The sequence below is a fragment of the Anomaloglossus baeobatrachus genome, chromosome 6 (assembly GCF_048569485.1).
Source record: "Anomaloglossus baeobatrachus isolate aAnoBae1 chromosome 6, aAnoBae1.hap1, whole genome shotgun sequence".
Lineage (NCBI taxonomy): Eukaryota > Metazoa > Chordata > Amphibia > Anura > Aromobatidae > Anomaloglossus > Anomaloglossus baeobatrachus.
This window is the reverse complement of record NC_134358.1, coordinates 74,459,788-74,481,526: the sequence shown is the minus strand read 5'-3', so window position 1 is coordinate 74,481,526 and position 21,739 is coordinate 74,459,788. Positions and strand designations below refer to the sequence as shown.

Below are 21,739 nucleotides of genomic sequence, written 5' to 3'. Positions count from 1 at the left end.
ACGGCACATGGAGGGACATGTGCGTGTTTTACACGCCAGTGAAAAACGTCTGTGTTTTTCACTGACGTGTGAAACAGGCCTAAAAGTGAGAATATTGTTGCTACAGCAACATTTTGGGTGAAGTAGCTGTGGATTCAAAATGCTTAATATACTCCTGAATAAAATCCTTGAGGGGTGCAGATTCCAAAATGGGGTCACTTGTGGGGGGTTTCTGACGTATAGGTACCCAAGGGGCCCTGCTAATGTGACATGGAGCGCGAAGTTTATTTCAACTTTTCCAAAATTCAAATGGTGCTGCTTCCATTCCAAGCCCTCCCATTTATCCAAACAGAATGTGGAGAAGGAAATGACATCACAGGTTTTTTTTTTCCAAAGGTCTGTGTTCAACCAACTTTATTAACACTGACAAGTCTTAAAAAAACGCACCTAAAAAAACGCATGAAAAACGCATGAAAAACGCATGCGTTTTCAATGCCTTTTTCTCAAAAAGCATTGTTTACAATTCTCCCCTCTACCAGAGGGTGCGTTTTTTTCCGCGCTGAAAAAAAAGCAACGTGTGCACATAGCCTTAGAGAGGATAACATGGCAGCAGGATTACTAGTCCTCTAGTGATAGTCTGCTGATAAAACAGTGCTTTTATCAAAACTGCAGCAAGCAGCTCAGTAAGTGACACATTACTGTAATCAGGGTCTCTGCCCCTACGTTACACAGATCAGGTGGCAAAGCCCTGGTGACAGATTCCCTTTAATAAAGTGGTTCTGAAAAGTCTTCTTCACTCTCTCTTTACCAGACTCCTAACACACAGCGTGGCGCTCACCTCTCCGAGGGACTCTGCTCTCTTATGGCGTATAATAATTTTACTAAAACCTGCAGTTTCCCACATTCGGACTCCGAAAATGTATTAATGCAATAATCCTGGGGAAAGAGTTCAGCTAAGGTCTCATAGAAGCTCTGCTCCTCACAGCCCGCAGAGGAGCTCTTCTCCTGAGAAAGGAATGAAAGGAGAGAAATTAGAAATAATATTCCTCCCAAATAAGCCTACACATTACTGTATATAAGTCACAGGTACTAAGTCACCGAGCTATAATCAAGACATTCACATATACAGTGGAACCTCGGATTACGAGCATAATTCGTTCCGGGAGTCTGCTCTTAAAGGGAACCTGTCAGGTCCAATATGCACCCAGAACTGGCACACTGGCATAAATAAAGAGACCTTTAGAAAGAAGGGAATTTTGTTTACTTACCGTAAATTCCTTTTCTTCTAGCTCCAATTGGGAGACCCAGACAATGGGGTGTATAGCTTCTGCCTCCGGAAGCCACACAAAGTATTACACTTAAAAGTGTAAGCCCCTCCCCTCTGCCTATACACCCTCCCGTGCATCACGGGCTCCTCAGTTTTGGTGCAAAAGCAGGAAGGAGGAAACATATAAATTGGTCTAAGGTAAATTCAATCCGAAGGATGTTCGGAGAACTGAAAACCATGAACCCAGAACAGTTCAACATGAACAACATGTGTACACAAAAGAACAACAGCCCGAAGGGAACAGGGGCGGGTGCTGGGTCTCCCAATTGGAGCTAGAAGAAAAGGAATTTACGGTAAGTAAACAAAATTCCCTTCTTCTTTGTCGCTCCATTGGGAGACCCAGACAATTGGGACGTCCAAAAGCAGTCCCTGGGTGGGTAAAAGAATACCTCGGTAATAGAGCCGTAACACGGCCCCTTCCTACAGGTGGGCAATCGCCGCCTGAAGGACTCGCCTACCTAGGCTGGCATCTGCCGAAGCGTAGGTATGCACCTGATAGTGTTTCGTGAAAGTGTGCTGACTCGACCAGGTAGCCGCCTGACACACCTGCTGAGCCGTAGCCTGGTGCCGCAATGCCCAGGACGCACCCACGGCTCTGGTAGAATGGGCCTTCAGCCCTGACGGAACCGGAAGCCCAGAAGAACGGTAGGCTTCAAGAATTGGTTCCTTGATCCACCGAGCCAAGGTTGACTTGGAAGCCTGCGACCCTTTACGCTGGCCAGCGACAAGGACAAAGAGCGCATCCGAGCGGCGCAGGGGCGCCGTACGGGAAATGTAGAGTCTGAGTGCTCTCACAAGATCTAACAAGTGCAAATCCTTTTCACATTGGTGAACTGGATGAGGGCAAAAAGAAGGTAAGGAGATATCCTGATTGAGATGAAAAGGGGATACCACCTTAGGGAGAAAATCCGGAACCGGACGCAGAACCACCTTGTCCTGGTGAAACACCAGGAAGAAGGCCTTGCATGACAGTGCAGCTAGCTCAGACACTCTCCGAAGTGACGTGACTGCCACAAGGAATACCACCTTCTGCGAGAGACGTGATAGAGAAATATCTCTCATTGGCTCGAAAGGTGGTTTCTGAAGAGCCGTTAGCACCCTGTTCAGATCCCAGGGTTCTAGCGGACGCTTGTAAGGAGGGACTATGTGGCAAACCCCCTGCAGGAACGTGCGTACCTGCGGGAGCCTGGCTAGACGCTTTTGAAAAAACACAGAGAGCGCCGATACTTGTCCCTTAAGAGAGCCGAGAGACAAACCCTTTTCCATTCCTGATTGAAGGAATGACAGAAAAGTGGGCAAGGCAAATGGCCAGGGAGTAAAACCATGATCAGAGCACCAGGATAAGAAGATCCTCCACGTCCTGTGGTAGATCTTGGCTGAAGTTGGTTTCCTGGCCTGTCTCATAGTGGCAATGACCGCTTGAGATAACCCTGAAGCCGCTAGGATCCAGGACTCAATGGCCACACAGTCAGGTTGAGGGCCGCAGAATTCAGATGGAAAAATGGCCCTTGAGACAGCAAGTCTGGTCGGTCTGGTAGTGCCCACGGTTGGCCCACCGTGAGATGCCACAGATCCGGGTACCACGACCTCCTCGGCCAGTCTGGAGCGACGAGGATGGCGCGGCGGCAGTCGGACCTGATCTTGCGTAACACTCTGGGCAGCATTGCCAGAGGAGGAAACACATAAGGTAGTCGAAACTGCGACCAATCCTGAACTAATGCGTCCGCCGCCAGAGCTCTGTGATCTTGAGACCGTGCCATGAATGCCGGGACTTTGTTGTTGTGCCGAGACGCCATGAGATCGACGTCCGGCGTTCCCCAGCGGCAACAGATCTCTTGAAACACGTCCGGGTGAAGAGACCATTCCCCTGCGTCCATGCCCTGGCGACTGAGAAAGTCTGCTTCCCAGTTTTCTACGCCCGGGATGTGAACTGCGGAGATGGTGGAGGCTGTGGCTTCCACCCACAGCAGAATCCGCCGAACTTCCTGGAAGGCTTGCCGACTGCATGTGCCGCCTTGGTGATTGATATATGCCACCGCCGTGGCGTTGTCCGACTGAATTCGGATCTGCCTGCCTTCCAGCCACGGCTGGAACGCCTTTAGGGCTAGATACACTGCCCTTATCTCCAGAACATTGATCTGAAGAGAGGACTCTGGCAGAGTCCAGGTACCCTGGGCCCTGTGGTGGAGAAAGACCGCTCCCCACCCTGACAGACTCGCGTCCGTCGTGACCACAGCCCAGGATGGGGGCAGGAATGATTTCCCCTTCGACAGAGAAGTGGGAAGAAGCCACCACTGAAGGGAGGCCTTGGCTGCCCGAGAGGGAGATGTTCCTGTCGAGGGACGTCGACTTTCTGTCCCATTTGCGGAGAATGTCCCATTGAAGTGGACGCAGATGAAACTGCGCAAAAGGAACTGCCTCCATTGCTGCCACCATCTTCCCTAGGAAGTGCATGAGGCGCCTCAGGGGGTGCGACTGGGCTCGAAGGAGAGATTGCACCCCTGTTTGTAGTGAACGCTGTTTGTCCAGCGGAAGCTTCACTATCGCTGAGAGAGTATGAAACTCCATGCCGAGATATGTCAGTGATTGGGCCGGTGACAATTTTGACTTTGGGAAATTGATGATCCACCCGAATCTCTGGAGAGTCTCCAGAGCAATGTTCAGGCTGTGTTGGCATGCCGCCCTAGAGGGGGCCTTGACAAGCAGATCGTCTAAGTAAGGGATCACCGAGTGTCCCTGAGAGTGTAGGACTGCTACCACTGTTGCCATGACCTTGGTGAAGACCCGTGGGGCTGTCGCCAGGCCGAAAGGCAGTGCCACGAACTGAAGGTGTTCGTCCCCGATGGCGAAGCGCAGGAAGCGCTGATGCTCTGGTGCAATCGGCACGTGGAGATAAGCATCTCTGATGTCGATTGATGCTAGGAAGTCTCCTTGGGACATTGAGGCGATGACGGAGCGGTGAGATTCCATCCGGAACCGCCTGGTTTTCACGTGTCTGTTGAGCAGTTTTAGGTCCAGAACGGGACAGAAAGATCCGTCCTTTTTTGGCACCACAAACAAGTTGGAGTAAAAACCGTGACCCCATTGCTGAAGGGGGACAGGGATCACCACTCCTTCTGCCTTCAGAGTGCTCACCGCCTGAAGAAGAGCATCGGCTCGCTCGGGGGGCGGAGATGTTCTGAAGAAACGAGTCGGGGGACGAGAGCTGAACTCTATCCTGTAACCGTGAGACAGAATGTCTCTCACCCATCGGTCTTGGACATGTGGCAACCAGGCGTCGCAAAAGCGGGAGAGCCTGCCACCGACCGAGGATGCGGTTTGGTGAGGCCGAAAGTCATGAGGAGGCCGCTTTAGGAGCGGTTCCTCCGGCGGTCTTCTTAGGACGTGACTTAGACCGCCATGAATCGGAGTTCCTCTGACCCTTCTGTGGCCTGTTGGACGAGGAGAATTGAGATCTGGCTGAGGGCCGAAAGGACCGAAACCTCGATTGTACCTTCCTTTGTGGAGGTCTGTTTGGTTTGGACTGGGGTAAGGACGAGTCCTTTCCCTTGGATTGTTTAATGATTTCATCCAATCGCTCGCCAAACAGGCGGTCGCCAGAAAATGGCAACCCGGTTAAGAACTTTTTGGAAGCAGCGTCTGCCTTCCATTCACGTAGCCACATGGCCCTGCGGACTGCCACCGAATTGGCGGATGCTACCGCCGTACGGCTCGCAGAGTCTAGGACAGCATTCATGGCGTAGGACGCAAACCCCCACGCCTGAGAGGTTAAGGACACTACTTGCGGAGTAGAGGCACGTGTGACTGCATTAATCTCAGACTGACAAGCTGAGATAGCTTGGAGTGCCCATACGGCTGCGAATGCCGGAGCAAAGGACGCGCCAATAGCTTCATAGATGGATTTCATCAGGAGCTCTATCTGCCTGTCAGTGGCATCCTTGAGTGATGCACCATCTGCCACTGCAACTATGGATCTAGCCGCCAGTCTAGAGACTGGAGGATCCACCTTGGGACACTGAGCCCAACCCTTGACTACGTCAGGGGGGAAGGGATAACGAGTGTCATTAAGGCGCTTAGTAAAGCGCTTATCTGGAAAGGCTCGGTGTTTCTGGACTGTATCCCTGAAGTCGGAGTGATCAAGAAACCCACTCTGTGGACGTTTGGGGAACCTAAAATGGAATTTCTCCTGTTGAGAAGCTGACTCCTCAATCGGAGGAGCTGGAGGAGAAAGATCCAACACCTGATTGATGGACGCTATAAGGTCGTTTACTATGGCGTCCCCTTCAGGTGTATCAAGGTTGAGAGCGGTGTCAGGATCAGAGCCCTGATCTGCCCCCTCCGCTTCATCAGCCAGAGAGTCCTCATGCTGAGACCCTGAGCAGTGTGATGAAGTCGAGGGAATTTCCCAGCGAGCCCGCTTAGTCGGTCTGGGACTGCGGTCCGTGTCAGAGTCCTCACCGTGGGACCTATGAGTCGCCCCAGGAGCACTTTGCTGCTCCAACAGAGGGTGGCCTGGGGTCAATGATTCAACTGTGCCCGGGGTCAGTGTTACCGGTCTGGACTGCAAAGCTTCTAGTATTTTAGCAGACCATTTATCCATAGATTCAGACAGTTTGTCAGCGAATACTGCAAACTCTGTCCCTGTCACATGGACAGTGGCAGCAGGTGGTTCCACCTGGGCCGGGGGTTCCACCAGTGGCAGAGGCTCCGGCTGAGTGAGTGTCACAGGGGCCGAACATTGCACACAATGAGGGTAGGTGGAACCTGCAGGTAGTATAGCCGCACATGAGGTACAGGTTGCAAAGTAAGCCTGTGCCTTGGCACCCTTGCTTTTTGCGGACAACATGCTGTTGTCTCCCCTTAGAGCAATCAGTGAGGGTATATAGCCAAAAGCAAATAGTGCAGCCGTATAGAGTAAATGTATACAAAATAAGTATATAAATATACACTTCGGCACCCAGGGGGCCAGCACCTAGTAACAGGTGCGGCTTACCGACCGCCTGCAGCGGTTGTGTGACCACCAGATTCCCTGCCCGGGCCTCCCAGAGCTGTGGATCTCGGTGTTGTCTCCCCTCTGAAATTCTCCAGCGTCTGAAGTGCTGACAGGAATGGCTGCCAGTGTTCTGAGAGGAGGAGGGAGCCGTGGGCGTGCCTCAGAAAGTGCGGGAATCTGGTGCCCCACGGTGCTCAGTGAGGGGGGAGGAGGATACAAAGTATGCTCCATCCCTCAGCGCTGACGTCCAGTGCAGCGTCCCGCCCTTACCCCTGACTGGCAGGCCCGGGGGCGGGAGTATGCGGTACTAGGCCGCAAAAGCCGGGGACTATAGTTATAAGCGCGGCCGGCAAACAAGCGCGGTCAGCGCGGTAGTCCCGGCGCACTAACACACCCAGCAGCTGCTGCAGCGTCCATAACACAGGCGCTCTATGCGCCGTCCCCAAGGGGACACAGAGTACCTCAGAGTAGCAGGGCCTTGTCCCTGATGATACCCGGCTCCTGTCCAGCAGATTCCCCCAGGGGCTGTGGAGGGAGCACGGTCCCAGTGCCTGGTGACCGATTAGGATCCCACTTCACCCAGAGCCCCTAAGGGATGGGGAAGGAAAACAGCATGTGGGCTCCAGCCTCTGTACCCGCAATGGATACCTCGACCTTAACAGCACCGCCGACCAGAGTGGGGTGAGAAGGGAGCATGCTGGGGGCCCTGTTATGGGCCCTCTTTTCTTCCATCCGATATAGTCAGCAGCTGCTGCTGACTAAATTGTGGAGCTTGCGTGCATGTGTGCCTCCTTCGCACAAAGCATAAAAACTGAGGAGCCCGTGATGCACGGGGGGGTGTATAGGCAGAGGGGAGGGGCTTACACTTTTAAGTGTAATACTTTGTGTGGCCTCCGGAGGCAGAAGCTATACACCCAATTGTCTGGGTCTCCCAATGGAGCGACAAAGAAAAGTATTTCTAAAGATCTTTTACCATATGCTAATGAGCGAGGGGACTAGTCCCCTGGACGTTCGTTCCCCTTGCTAGTCGGCTCTATTAGCGTGTTAGTACGCTCCTGTGTGCGTGGTATCATGCTAATGAATATGCAGCGTCACAGGATAATCACACTCAACTCTCCGCTGCCATCGCGTCCGACACTGGATTTCGGCTCAGCGCGCACGACCTTGGAGTTTCGGTCATGCGCACTACTTCCGTTTGAAGCCAGGTCGCATACACCCGGCTTCATAGTGCGCATGATCAGAACTCCAGGGTCATGCGCACTTAGCCGAAATCCAGAATCAAGCGGCGATGGCTGCGGAGAGGTGAGTGATATCATCCTGTGATGCTGCGTATTCATTAGCATGATAGCACACCCACAGAGATGTGCTAAGATGCTAATGGAGCCGACTAACCAGGGGAACTGACGCCCAGGGGACTAGTCCCAGCGCTTAATTAGCATATGATATAAGATCTTTAGAAATACTTTTTCTAATTTTTTTTTTATCTATGCTACTAGATAGAGGGATGGTTAGGCAGGGATTAGCGATATAGACCCAGAACTGCTCGTGGTCCTGGGTGCATAATGGACCTGACAGGTTCCCTTTAAACCAAATTACTCTTATATAAAAGCGAATTTTCCCATAGGAAATAATTGAAATGCAGACAATTCGTTCCACAACATAATATAAATATTTACTGTATTTATACAAAATAATTACAGTAATAAATAATGTATTGTATTCATATAAAGATTACAGTACACTAATACAAATACTGTACAGTAAAAAACAAAACAAATTATACGGCACATTAGCTTCCAATAGAATTGTTGGTGTGCAGGAGATGCACTATAGAGGGAAAAAATGATGTATAAATATGACAACCTTTATGCTTATACAATATACAAAAAAAATACACCCCATATCTATTCTCCCCAAAATAAGGGCAGAACTAAGCCAAATGTGGGGTAGGAATACTGCCCAGATTACAGCACAAGCAATGGGCTGTACTGGTTTGCAGAAAGAACGTACAGTACTGTATCCACAAAGACATGCTATATAGTATACAGTTAGGTCCAGAAATATTTGGACAGTGACACACTTTTCGCGAGTTGGGCTCTGCATGCCACCACATTGGATTTGAAATGAAACCTCTACAACAGAATTCAAGTGCAGATTGTAACGTTTAATTTGAAGGTTTGAACAAAAATATCTGATAGACATTGTAGGAATTGTACACATTTCTTTACAAAAACTCCACATTTTAGGAGGTCAAAAGTAATTGGACGAATAAACCAAACCCAAACAAAATGAAGGGAATTTTGTTACTTACCGTAAATTCCTTTTCTTCTAGCTCCTATTGGGAGACCCAGACGATTGGGTGTACAGCACTGCCTCCGGAGGCCACACAAAGCAATTACACTAAAAAGTGTAAGGCCCCTCCCCTTCTGGCTATACACCCCCAGTGGGATCACTGGCTCACCAGTTTTAGTGCAAAAGCAAGAAGGAGGAAAGCCAAGAACTGGTTTAAACAAATTCACTCCGAAGTAACGTCGGAGAACTGAAAACCGTTCAACATGAACAACATGTGTACCCGAAAAACAACCAAAAATCCCGAAGGACAACAGGGCGGGTGCTGGGTCTCCCAATAGGAGCTAGAAGAAAAGGAATTTACGGTAAGTAACAAAATTCCCTTCTTCTTCGGCGCTCCATTGGGAGACCCAGACGATTGGGACGTCCAAAAGCTGTCCCTGGGTGGGTAAAGAATACCTCATGTTAGAGCTGCAAGACAGCCCTCCCCTATAGGGAGGCAACTGCCACCTGCAGGACTCTTCTACCTAGGCTGGCGTCCGCCGAAGCATAGGTATGCACCTGATAATGTTTGGTGAAAGTGTGCAGACTCGACCAGGTAGCTGCCTGGCACACCTGTTGAGCCGTAGCCTGGTGTCGCAATGCCCAGGACGCACCCACGGCTCTGGTAGAATGGGCCTTCAGCCCTGATGGAACCGGAAGCCCAGCAGAACGGTAGGCTTCAAGAATTGGTTCTTTGATCCATCGAGCCAGGGTGGCCTTAGAAGCCTGCGACCCTTTGCGCTTACCAGCGACAAGGACAAAGAGTGCATCCGAACGGCGCAAGGGCGCCGTGCGGGAAATGTAGATTCTGAGTGCTCTCACCAGATCCAACAAATGTAAATCCTTCTCATACCGATGAACTGCATGAGGACAAAAACGAAGGCAAAGAGATATCCTGATTAAGATGAAAAGAGGATACCACCTTCGGGAGAAACTCCTGAATGGGGCGCAGCACTACCTTGTCCTGGTGGAAGACCAGGAAGGGAGCCTTGGATGATAGCGCTGCCAGCTCAGACACTCTCCGAAGAGATGTGATCGCTACCAGAAAAGCCACTTTCTGTGATAGTCTAGAAAGTGAAACCTCTCTCAGAGGCTCGAAGGGCGGCTTCTGGAGGGCAACTAGTACCCTGTTCAGATCCCATGGATCTAACGGCCGCTTGTACGGGGGTACGATATGGCAAACCCCCTGTAGGAACGTGCGCACCTTAGGAAGGCGTGCCAAACGCCTCTGAAAAAAGACGGATAGCGCCGAGACCTGACCTTTAAGGGAGCCGAGCGACAAACCTTTTTCTAACCCAGATTGCAGGAAAGAAAGAAAGGTAGGCAATGCAAATGGCCAGGGGGACACTCCCTGAGCAGAGCACCAGGATAAGAATATCCTCCACGTTCTGTGGTAGATCTTAGCGGACGTGGGCTTCCTAGCCTGTCTCATGGTGGCAACGACCCCTTGGGATAATCCTGAAGACGCTAGGATCCAGGACTCAATGGCCACACAGTCAGGTTCAGGGCCGCAGAATTCCGATGGAAAAACGGCCCTTGGGACAGTAAGTCTGGTCGGTCTGGTAGTGCCCACGGTTGGCCGACCGTGAGCTGCCACAGATCCGGATACCACGCCCTCCTCGGCCAGTCTGGGGCGACGAGTATGACGCGGCTGCAATCGGATCTGATCTTGCGTAGCACTCTGGGCAAGAGTGCCAGAGGTGGAAACACATAAGGGAGCCGGAACTGCGACCAATCTTGCACTAGGGCGTCTGCCGCCAGCGCTCTTTGATCGCGAGACCGTGCCATGAAGGTTGGGACCTTGTTGTTGTGCCGGGACGCCATGAGGTCGACGTCCGGCCTTCCCCATCGGCGACAGATTTCCTGAAACACGTCTGGGTGAAGGGACCATTCCCCTGCGTCCATGCCCTGGCGACTGAGGAAGTCTGCTTCCCAGTTTTCTACGCCGGGGATGTGAACTGCGGATATGGTGGAGGCCGTGGCTTCCACCCACATCAGAATCCGCCGGACTTCCTGGAAGGCTTGCCGACTGCGTGTCCCCCCTTGGTGGTTGATGTATGCCACCGCTGTGGAGTTGTCCGACTGAATTCGGATCTGCCTTCCTTCCAGCCACTGCTGGAAGGCTAGTAGGGCAAGATACACTGCTCTGATTTCCAGAACATTGATCTGAAGGGTGGACTCCTGCTGAGTCCACGTACCCTGAGCCCTGTGGTGGAGAAAAACTGCTCCCCACCCTGACAGACTCGCGTCTGTCGTGACCACCGCCCAAGACGGTGGTAGGAAGGATCTTCCCTGTGATAATGAGGTGGGAAGAAGCCACCACTGCAGAGAGTCCTTGGCCGTCTGGGAAAGGGAGACTTTCCTGTCCAGGGATTTTGACTTCCCGTCCCATTGGCGGAGAATGTCCCATTGAAGTGGGCGCAGATGAAACTGCGCAAACGGAACCGCCTCCATTGCCGCCACCATCTTCCCGAGGAAGTGCATGAGGCGTCTTAAGGAGTGCGACTGACTTTGAAGGAGAGCCTGCACCCCCGTCTGTAGAGACCGCTGCTTGTCCAGCGGAAGCTTCACTATCGCTGAGAGAGTATGAAACTCCATGCCAAGATACGTTAGTGATTGGGTCGGTGACAGATTTGACTTTGAGAAGTTGATGATCCACCCGAACGTCTGGAGAGTCTCCAGTGCAACCGTCAAGCTGAGTTGGCATGCCTCTTGAGAGGGTGCCTTGACCAGTAGATCGTCCAAGTAAGGGATCACAGAGTGTCCCTGAGAGTGCAAGACTGCTACCACTGCCGCCATGATCTTGGTGAACACCCGTGGGGCTGTCGCCAGACCAAATGGCAGAGCTACGAACTGAAGATGGTCGTCTCCTATCACGAAGCGTAGAAAGCGTTGGTGCTCTGTAGCAATCGGCACGTGGAGATAAGCATCCTTGATGTCTATTGATGCTAGGAAATCTCCTTGAGACATTGAGGCAATGACTGAGCGGAGGGATTCCATCCGGAACCGCCTGGCGTTCACATGCTTGTTGAGCAGTTTTAGGTCCAGAACAGGACGGAATGAGCCGTCCTTTTTTGGCACCACAAAGAGATTGGAGTAAAAACCTTGACCTCGTTCCTGAAGAGGAACAGGGACCACCACTCCTTCTGCTCTTAGAGAATTCACCGCCTGCAGAAGGGCATCTGCTCGGTCGGGATGTGGGGAAGTTCTGAAGAACCGAGGCGGAGGACGAGAACTGAACTCTATCCTGTACCCGTGAGACAAAATGTCTGTTACCCACCGGTCTTTGACCTGTGGCAGCCAAATGTCGCAAAAGCGGGAGAGCCTGCCACCGACCGAGGATGCGGAGGGAGGCGGCCGAAAGTCATGAGGCAGCCGCCTTGGAAGCGGTACCTCCGGTTGCTTTCTTGGGGCGTGAGTGAGCCCGCCAGGAATCAGAGCTTCTTTGCTCTTTCTGAGTCCCTTTGGACGAGGAGAATTGGGGCTTGCCCGAGCCTCGAAAGGACCGAAACTTTGACTGCCACTTCCTCTGTGGAGGTTTGGTTGATCTGGGCTGGGGTAAGGAGGAGTCCTTACCTTTGGACTGTTTAATTATTTCCGCCAATTGCTCACCAAACAGTCTGTCTCCAGATAATGGCAAGCTGGTTAAACATTTTTTAGAAGCAGAATCTGCTTTCCATTCCTTTAACCACAAGGCTCTGCGCAAAACTACAGAGTTGGCGGATGCCATTGAGGTACGGCTCGTAGAGTCCAGTACCGCATTGATAGCGTAGGTCGCAAACGCAGACATTTGCGTAGTTAGGGACGCCACTTGCGGCACTGCTGGACGTATGAGAGAGTCCACCTGTGCCAGACCAGCTGAAATAGCTTGGAGCGCCCACACAGCCGCGAATGCTGGAGCAAACGACGCGCCAATAGCTTCATAGACAGATTTCAACCAAAGGTCCATCTGTCTGTCATTGGCATCTTTAAGTGAAGCCCCATCCTCCACTGCAACTATGGATCTAGCTGCAAGCCTGGATATTGGAGGGTCCACTTTTGGACACTGGGTCCAGCGTTTGACCACGTCAGGGGGAAAAGGATAACGGGTATCCTTAAGGCGTTTAGAAAAACGCTTGTCCGGATAAGTATTGTGTTTCTGGATGGATTCTCTGAAGTCAGAGTGGTCCAGAAAAGTACTCAATTTACGCTTGGGATACAGGAAATGGAATTTCTCCTGCTGTGCAGCTGCCTCCTCTGCAGAAGGGGCTGGGGGAGAAATATCCAACAGCCTATTGATGGCCGCTATAAGGTCATTTACCATGGCGTCACCATCTGGCGTATCCAAATTGAGTGCGGCGTCAGGACAAGACTCCTGATCACCCACCTCTGAGCCATCATATAGAGACCCTTCTCGCTGAGACCCTGATCCGCGTGATGACGTGGAGGGTCTCTCCCAGCGAGCTCGCTTAGGCGGACTGGGACTGTCATCGGAGTCAGAGCCCTCAGCCTGTGATGCCTGGGACCCCCTTGAATTACGGATTAATTCCAGCTGAGGGGGGCCGGGGAACATAGACACAGCGGTGTCCATGGTCTGAGCAACTGGCCTGGACTGCAAGGTCTCCAGGATTTTTGTCATAGTCACAGACATTTTATCAGCAAAGACTGCAAATTCTGTCCCCGTCACCGGGGTAGGGTTCACAGGCGTCTCTGCCTGGGCTACCACCACAATAGGCTCTGGCTGACGAAGTGCCACTGGGACTGAACATTGCACACAATGAGAGTCGTTGGAGCCTGCTGGTAGATTAGCCCCACATGCTGTACAAGCAGTGAAGACAGCCCGTGCCTTGGCACCCTTGCGTTTTGCGGATGACATGCTGTTGTCTCCTCAAAGCAATATAGGGTGTACAGCCAAGAAGCGACCTTACAGTGCAGTACACAAATATAACACTGTGGTACTAGTGGGGCCGCACGTATGTGCTGCTTACCGCCCGCTTAGCGCGGGTGTGTGGTCGCCAGAAACCCGTAGCCTGGGTCCCTCAGAGCCTGCGTCCGTTCTCCAGCCAGACTGCATGTGTATAATGGCTGCCGGCGTCCTGGGGAGCTGCAAGCTTGGGGGCGGGCCTAGGGCGTGCACAGAGAAAAAGCGCGAAGCCTGTGTCCTACTGTGCTCAGTGAGAGGGCTGGAGCATGTAAATCGTGCTCCAGCCCTCGGCGCTGCCGATTGAACAACGTCTCTCCCCTACCCTGATTGACAGGGTGGGGGGCGTTAACGAAGCGGAGCTAGGCCGCAGAAGACCGGGGACTAAAGTTAGAAGCGCCGCCGCCGTAAAAGCGCGGTCGGCGCGTCCCCGGCGCACTACAAGTCGCAGCTGCGCCGCCGCTCCAGGGGCGGTCGGCGCGGCGATCCACACACATAAAGTCCCCCAGTAATCTGCGGGGACTATAAGCCCAGCGCACAGCGCTACAGTCCCCGGCGCACTAGCACACCCAGCAAGCCTGGGGTGTGCGTGGCCTGCCATACGGGGACACAGAGTACCTGAAAGTTGCAGGGCCTTGTCCCTGAACGGCACTCCCGCTCCACATCCAGCAGGTTCTATGGGTCTGTGGATGGAGCCCGGCCTCAGGGCTTGGTGGCCGGTAAGATCCCACTTCCTCAGAGCCCCTCAGGGGGATGGGGAAGGAAAACAGCATGTGGGCTCCAGCCTCCGTACCCGCAATGGGTACCTCAACCTTACAAACCACAAGTGGGGTAAGAAGGGAGCATGCTGGGGGCCCCAAATGGGCCCTCTTTTCTTCCATCCGATATAGTCAGCAGCTACTGCTGACTAAACAGTGGAGCTATGCGTGGATGTCTGACCTCCTTCGCACAAAGCAGAAAACTGGTGAGCCAGTGATCCCACTGGGGGTGTATAGCCAGAAGGGGAGGGGCCTTACACTTTTTAGTGTAATTGCTTTGTGTGGCCTCCGGAGGCAGTGCTGTACACCCAATCGTCTGGGTCTCCCAATGGAGCGCCGAAGAAATTTTTATTTTCAATATTTTGTTGCGAATCCTTTGGAGGCAATCACTGCCTTAAGTCTGGAACCCATGGACATCACCAAACGCTGGGTTTCCTCCTTCTTAATGCTTTGCCAGGCCTTTACAGCCGCAGCCTTCAGGTCTTGCTTGTTTGTGGGTCTTTCCGTCTTAAGTCTGGATTTGAGCAAATGAAATGCATGCTCAATTGGGTTAAGATCTGGTGATTGACTTGGCCATTGCAGAATGTTCCACTTTTTTGCACTCATGAACTCCTGGGTAGCTTTGGCTGTATGCTTGGGGTCATTGTCCATCTGTACTATGAAGCGCCGTCCGATCAACTTTGCGGCATTTGGCTGAATCTGGGCTGAAAGTATATCCCGGTACACTTCAGAATTCATCCGACTACTCTTGTCTGCTGTTATGTCATCAATAAACACAAGTGACCCAGTGCCATTGAAAGCCATGCATGCCCATGCCATCACGTTGCCTCCACCATGTTTTACAGAGGACGTGGTGTGCCTTGGATCATGTGCCGCTCCCTTTCTTCTCCAAACTTTTTTCTGGTACAGGTTGATCTTGGTCTCATCTGTCCATAGAATACTTTTCCAGAACTGAGCTGGCTTCATGAGGTGTTTTTCAGCAAATTTAACTCTGGCCTGTCTATTTTTGGAATTGATGAATGGTTTGCATCTAGATGTGAACCCTTTGTATTTACTTTCATGGAGTCTTCTCTTTACTGTTGACTTAGAGACAGATACACCTACTTCACTGAGAGTGTTCTGGACTTCAGTTGATGTTGTGAACGGGTTCTTCTTCACCAAAGAAAGTATGCGGCGATCATCCACCACTGTTGTCATCCGTGGACGCCCAGGCCTTTTTGAGTTCCCAAGCTCACCAGTCAATTCCTTTTTTCTCAGAATGTACCCGAATGTTGATTTTGCTACTCCAAGCATGTCTGCTATCTCTCTAATGGATTTTTTCTTTTTTTTCAGCCTCAGGATGTTCTGCTTCACCTCAATTGAGAGTTCCTTAGACCGCATGTTGTCTGGTCACAGCAACAGCTTCCAAATGCAAAACCACACACCTGTAATCAACCCCAGACCTTTTAACTACTTCATTGATTACAGGTTAACGAGGGAGACGCCTTCAGAGTTAATTGCAGCCCTTAGAGTCCCTTGTCCAATTACTTTTGGTCCCTTGAAAAAGAGGAGGCTATGCATTACAGAGCTATGATTCCTAAACCCTTTCTCCGATTTGGATGTGAAAACTCTCATATTGCAGCTGGGAGTGTGCACTTTCAGCCCATATTATATATATAATTGTATTTCTGAACATGTTTTTGTAAACAGCTAAAATAACAAAACTTGTGTCACTGTCCAAATATTTCTGGACCTAACTGTATACCATACAATGGTATAGGGTATACAGTACATATGTACAGAAAGTTACCTCCAGTAGGGTTACACAGAGTGTGCCAGGGCGGGTCAGAGCGCGGTGAAAGGATGGAACTGCAAGTGTGCACGGTGAGTATTTGCTCTTCTTGCAAAGCATTGCTCTTAAACCAAGTTACAAATTTGTATAAATCTTTTCTTGTCTTGCAAAACGCTCTCAAACCAAGTTACTCTTAATCTAAGGTTCCACTGTATATCTATTAACTAGAAAGCCTCTATCCCTCGCTCACCTGGATGGTTTTATACAGCAGGCTCGGGTGGTTGCAGAGTTTCTTCAATGCCCCGATACACACGAGGTGAGGACTACCCTCCCCAGAGCCCTGCAGACAACACCGAACAAGACAGGAGCTCAAGAGCCTCTTGTAAAGATCCAGCTGGAACATATGGGGTTTGCAGAAGACAATACTTTCAATCTTTGGAGGGAGGAATTTATTAATGACCTCCTGGGTTCTTCGGAGAACAAAGAGACCGGTTAAACGGCCAAGTTCTGTGGCTCGCTCTTCTCCTAATTTCTTTTCTTCCTATATTAAGGGAAAATATAGTTTTAAGTCATTTGAAAAATACTAATCATTTACACAGATGTTAAGCGGAGTTTTTGGCTGTGCACAAACACTTTTTGCTAGAAAGGCCACTGACAATATTGGATTGCATGGTGCTGCTTGGATATCGAAAGATCAGCCATACTCCAAGAGGGAAATCTGCAGCAAGTGTCTCATCGCCTGCAGCGAGTGTCTCATCGCCTGCAGCGAGTGCCTCATCGCCTGCAGCGAGTGCCTCATCGCCTGCAGCGAATGCCTCATTGCCTGCAGCGAGTGTCTCATCACCTGCAGCGAGTGCCTCATCACCTGCAGCGAGTGCCTCATCACCTGCAGCGAGTGCCTCATCACCTGCAGCGAGTGTCACATCACCTGCAGCGAGTGCCTCATCACCTGCAGCAAGTGCCTCATCACCTGCAGCAAGTGCCTCATCACCTGCAGCAAGTGCCTCATCACCTGCAGCAAGTGCCTCATCACCTGCAGCGAGTGCCTCATCACCTGCAGCGAGTGCCTCATCACCTGCAGCGAGTGCCTCATCACCTGCAGCGAGTGTCACATCACCTGCAGCGAGTGCCACATCACCTGCAGCGAGTGCCTCATCACCTGCAGCAAGTGCCTCATCACCTGCAGCAAGTGCCTCATCACCTGCAGCAAGTGCCTCATCACCTGCAGCAAGTGCCTCATCACCTGCAGCAAGTGCCTCATCACCTGCAGCAAGTGCCTCATCACCTGCAGCAAGTGCCTCATCACCTGCAGCGCCCCCACATGGCACATTATACTGCTCTCTGAAATCTGCCTATGCCCAGGAGACATGCTGGGCCCCCCAGTGCCAGAAACACCATCTGCAGATGCTTTCCAGGGAAGGGTCATTAACAAGAGGACCTCCACTCTACAAAAGGGAAAGGGTAACTATAAAATGGTATAATCTTTTAATTGGGTTTTTAGGTTTAATTTTTTTTTTTTTTTTATCATTCAATTTTATTTTTTATATCACAATCTATATAGGAAAACTTACAATTTTCAAACTGACCGCTAAGCCTAATACTAACCTCAGAGCTTTATAGGCATGCTCTGCTCTTAGCACAGGCCGTTGTGCAGGTAAGGGTAGGCGGTGAGCTGTGACATCACCTATTGTGAAAAGTGAGGGGGGAATCTCCAGTCTGTACTGGAAACCTAGTGTCCATGCACGTATCCCAAACACTGACTTATCAGGGAAGTCCGTACTACTGTTCGGGTTCAGCCATTCGGATGATGATAGAAATTGTAAAAAAAAAAAAGGAAAGAAAGAAAGAAATTAAGGAGTAAAGCAGAACCGTTATACTTACCGACCTTCCCGTGATGCGGTATTGATGTTTTTTTTTTTTGCCAGAAGATGCAGATTATAGGACTATAGAGACGCAGACAACGTGTGTGATTCCAACCAATCACAGACGCTGTCACACAGGATGGGGGTGCGGTCTGACTGCAACCAATTACAGAAGCCGAGACTGACAGTGGGCGGGGGAAGCAGTAAATATGTATGAGAGTTAATGAGCGGACCAGGAAACAGCGTGACAGCTGTGCGGAATACGCGGTAAGTATAACTGTCCTGCTTTGCAGCCCCCTAGGCCTTTCTACCACCATTTTACAGCCAATGCTCAGGTCCTTATAGACTTACATGGGGTTCGGCATCTGGGCACATGTTCCGGTTCAAGTCCGGTCGTGAACCAAAAAAGAGAAGTTTGTTTACTTACCGTAAATTATTTTTCTTATAGTTCCGTATTGGGAGACCCAGACCATGGGTGTTTAGCTTCTGCCTCCGGAGGACACACAAAGTACTACACTTAAAAGTGTAGCTCCTCCCTCTGAGCTTATACACCCCCTGACGAGCAGACTCAGCCAGTTTAGTGCAAAAGCTGAAGGAGAATAGCCACCCACAAGTAAAAACAGAGCAAGAACCGGAACAACCGGAGACTCTGTCCACGACAACAGCCGGTGATAACAAGCAGAACAAGAAATTGCCAACAGGCAACAGGGAGGGAGCTGGGTCTCCCAATACGGAACCATAAGAAAAAGAATTTACGGTAAGTAAACAAAATTCTCTTTTTCTTTATCGTTCCTTTGGGAGACCCAGACCATGGGACGTCTCAAAGCTGTCCCTGGGTGGGAAATAAACAGAAAAACTAAGAAGTAGGCAGAACCTAACTTCACAAATGGGCGACAGCCGCTTGAAGGATGCGTCTGCCCAAGCTCGCATCTGCCGAAGCATGAGCATGCACTTGGTAGTGCTTTGAAAAGGTATGCAGGCTAGTCCAAGTGGCAGCCTGACAGACTTGTTGAGCCGTAGCCTGGTGCCTGAAAGCCCAAGAGGCACAGACAGCTCTGGTCGAGTGTGCCTTGGTCCCCGGCGGGGGAGGCACCTGAGAACACTGGTAGGCATCTGAAATGGTCGACCTAATCCAACGGGCTAAGGTCGGCTTAGAAGCAGAGAGGCCCTTGCGCCGACCTGTGGTTAGCACAAAAAGAGAAGTGCACCACCTAAGAGCAGCGGTGCGAGACAGATAGATCCGGAGAGCACGCACCAGATCCAGAGTATGCAACGCTTTTTCAAAGCGATGAACAGGAGCCAGACAAAAGGAAGGTAGGTTAATGTCCAGGTTAAGGTGGAAAGGAGAGACCACCTTAGGAAGAAAGTCCGGAGTCGGACGGAGAACCACCTTGTCTTGATGAAAAACCAAAAAAGGTGACTCCAAAGAGAGCGCAGCCAAATCAGAGACTCTCCTGAGGGAAGTTATGGCCACCAGAAAGACCACTTTCTGTGAAAGACGAAACAAAGAAACCTCCCTAAGAGGCTCAAAGGGGGGTTTCTGCAAAACCGTGAGAACCAAATTGAGGTCCCAGGGATCCAAGGGCCCCCGGTAAGGCGGAATGATGTGAGACGCGCCCTGCATGAAGGTGCGGACCTGAGCCAGCCGGGCGAGACGCTGCTGGAACAGCACTGACAGAGCTGAGACTTGTCCCTTGAGAGAGTTGAGGGATAGTCCCAGCTGCAGACCGGACTGTAGAAAAGACAGAAGGGTCGGCAAGGAGAATGGCCAAGGAGGATGGCCGGAAGAGCGACACCAGGACAGGAAAATTTTCCAAGTCCTGTGATAGATCTTGGCGGAGGAAGACTTACGGGCCCGAGTCATAGTGGAGATGACTTCAGGAGGAATACCAGAAGCCGTCAAGATCCAGGACTCAAGAGCCACGCCGTCAATTTGAGAGCCGCAGAATTCAGGCGGAAAAACGGACCTTGTGAGAGAAGGTCTGGACGGTCCGGGAGATGCCACGGCACCTCTACGGACAGATGGAGCAGGTCTGGGTACCAAGCTCGCCTGGGCCAGTCCGGAGCAATGAGGATGACTCGACGGCCCTCCATTCTGATCTTGCGCAGGACTCTGGGCAAGAGAGCTAGAGGGGGAAACACGTAGGACAGACGAAACTGGGACCAGTCTTGAACCAGAGCGTCCGCGGCGAGTGCCTGAGGATAGTGGGAGCGAGCCACGTAAACGGGAACCTTGTTGTTGTGACGGGATGCCATTAGGTCCACGTCCGGAGTGCCCCATTTGCGGCAGATTGACTGAAAAACTGCCGGGTGCAGGGACCACTCGCCACTGTCCACGGTTTGACAGCTGAGATAATCTTCCTCCCAGTTTTCCACGCCTGGGATGTGGACTGCGGATATGGTGGACTTGGAGTCCTCCGCCCATTGAAGGATGCGTTGTACCTCCAACATTGCCAGGCAGCTGCGTGTCCTGCCTTGGTGATTGATGTAGGCAACCGCTGTCGCATTGTCTGACTGGACTCAGATGTGCCTGCCCGCCAACAGGTGGTGAAAGGCTAGGAGAGCTAGAAGCACAGCTCTGGATTCCAGCACATTGATTGAAAGGGCTGACTCGGACGGAGTCCAAGTGCCCTGCGCTCGGTGGTGGAGACATACCGCTCCCCAGCCGGATAGACTGGCATCCGTGGTGAGGATCACCCAGGACGGGGCCAGGAAGGAGCGCCCCTGGGACAAAGAGAGGGGCCGAAGCCACCACTGAAGAGAGCTCCTGGTCTGTGGCGACAGAGCCACCAACCTGTGCAAGGAGGAAGGCCGCTTGTCCCAACAGCGGAGAATGTCCAGCTGCAGGGGACGCAGATGGAACTGGGCAAAGGGAACAGCCTCCATTGACGCCACCATTTGACCCAGCACCTGCATCAGGCGCCTGAGGGAATAACGGCGGGGCCTCAGCAGAGAGCGCACCGCCAGTTGGAGGGACTGCTGTTTGACTAAGGGCAACTTCACAAGTGCCGGCAAAGTCTCGAACTGCATCCCTAGGTACGTGAGACTCTGGGTCGGAGTCAGAGTGGATTTGGGGAGATTGACAAGCCACCCGAATTGGGCTAGAGTGGCGAGAGTGAGCGAGACACTCCGCTGACAGTCCACGTTGGATGAAGCCTTGACTAGAAGGTCGTCCAGGTAAGGAATCACTGCCAACCCCTGTAGGTGCAGGACCGCAATCATTGCTGCCATGACCTTGGTGAATACCCGAGGAGCTGTGGCCAACCCGAAGGGGAGAGCCACGAATTGGAAATGTTCCTCTCCGATTGCAAAACGTAGCCAACGCTGGTGTGAAACTGCAATTGGCACATGCAGATAGGCATCTCTGATGTCGATGGATGCCAGGAAATCCCCTTGGGTCATTGAGGCAATGACTGATCGCAGAGACTCCATGCGAAAATGCCGCACCTGAACATGCTTGTTGAGAAGCTTGAGATCCAGGATGGGCCGGAAGGAACCGTCCTTTTTGGGGACTAGGAAGAGATTTGAGTAGAAACCTCTGAACAGTTCCCGGGCGGGAACCGGTACAATTACTCCGTTGGCCTGCAAGGATGCCACGGCCTGTGAGAAGGCGGCGGCCTTGGAGCAGGGGGGAGTTGAGAGAAAAAATCTGTTTGGCGGTCTGGAAGAGAATTCTATCCTGTAGCTGTGGGAGATGATATCCCTCACCCACTGATCGGAGACGTGTTGAAACCACGCGTCGCCAAAGTGGGAGAGTCTGCCACCGACTAAGGACGTTGCTGGCGCGGACAGATAGTCACGAGGAGGCTGCCTTAGTG

At 51.7% G+C, this 21,739-nt stretch overlaps 1 protein-coding gene across 2 annotated transcripts in view; it reads right to left on the bottom strand.

Moving 5' to 3' along the window:
• Positions 1-21,739, bottom strand: part of RAD54B (RAD54 homolog B) — a 136,954-nt gene that overhangs the window by 26,741 nt on the left and 88,474 nt on the right. For both annotated transcript variants that reach the window (XM_075353040.1, XM_075353041.1), the window contains 2 exons: positions 16,310-16,600; positions 818-984 (listed from right to left, as the gene is read on the bottom strand). In XM_075353040.1, coding sequence (XP_075209155.1) covers positions 818-984; positions 16,310-16,600 — 458 coding nt within the window. The remainder of the gene's footprint in view (positions 1-817; positions 985-16,309; positions 16,601-21,739) is intronic.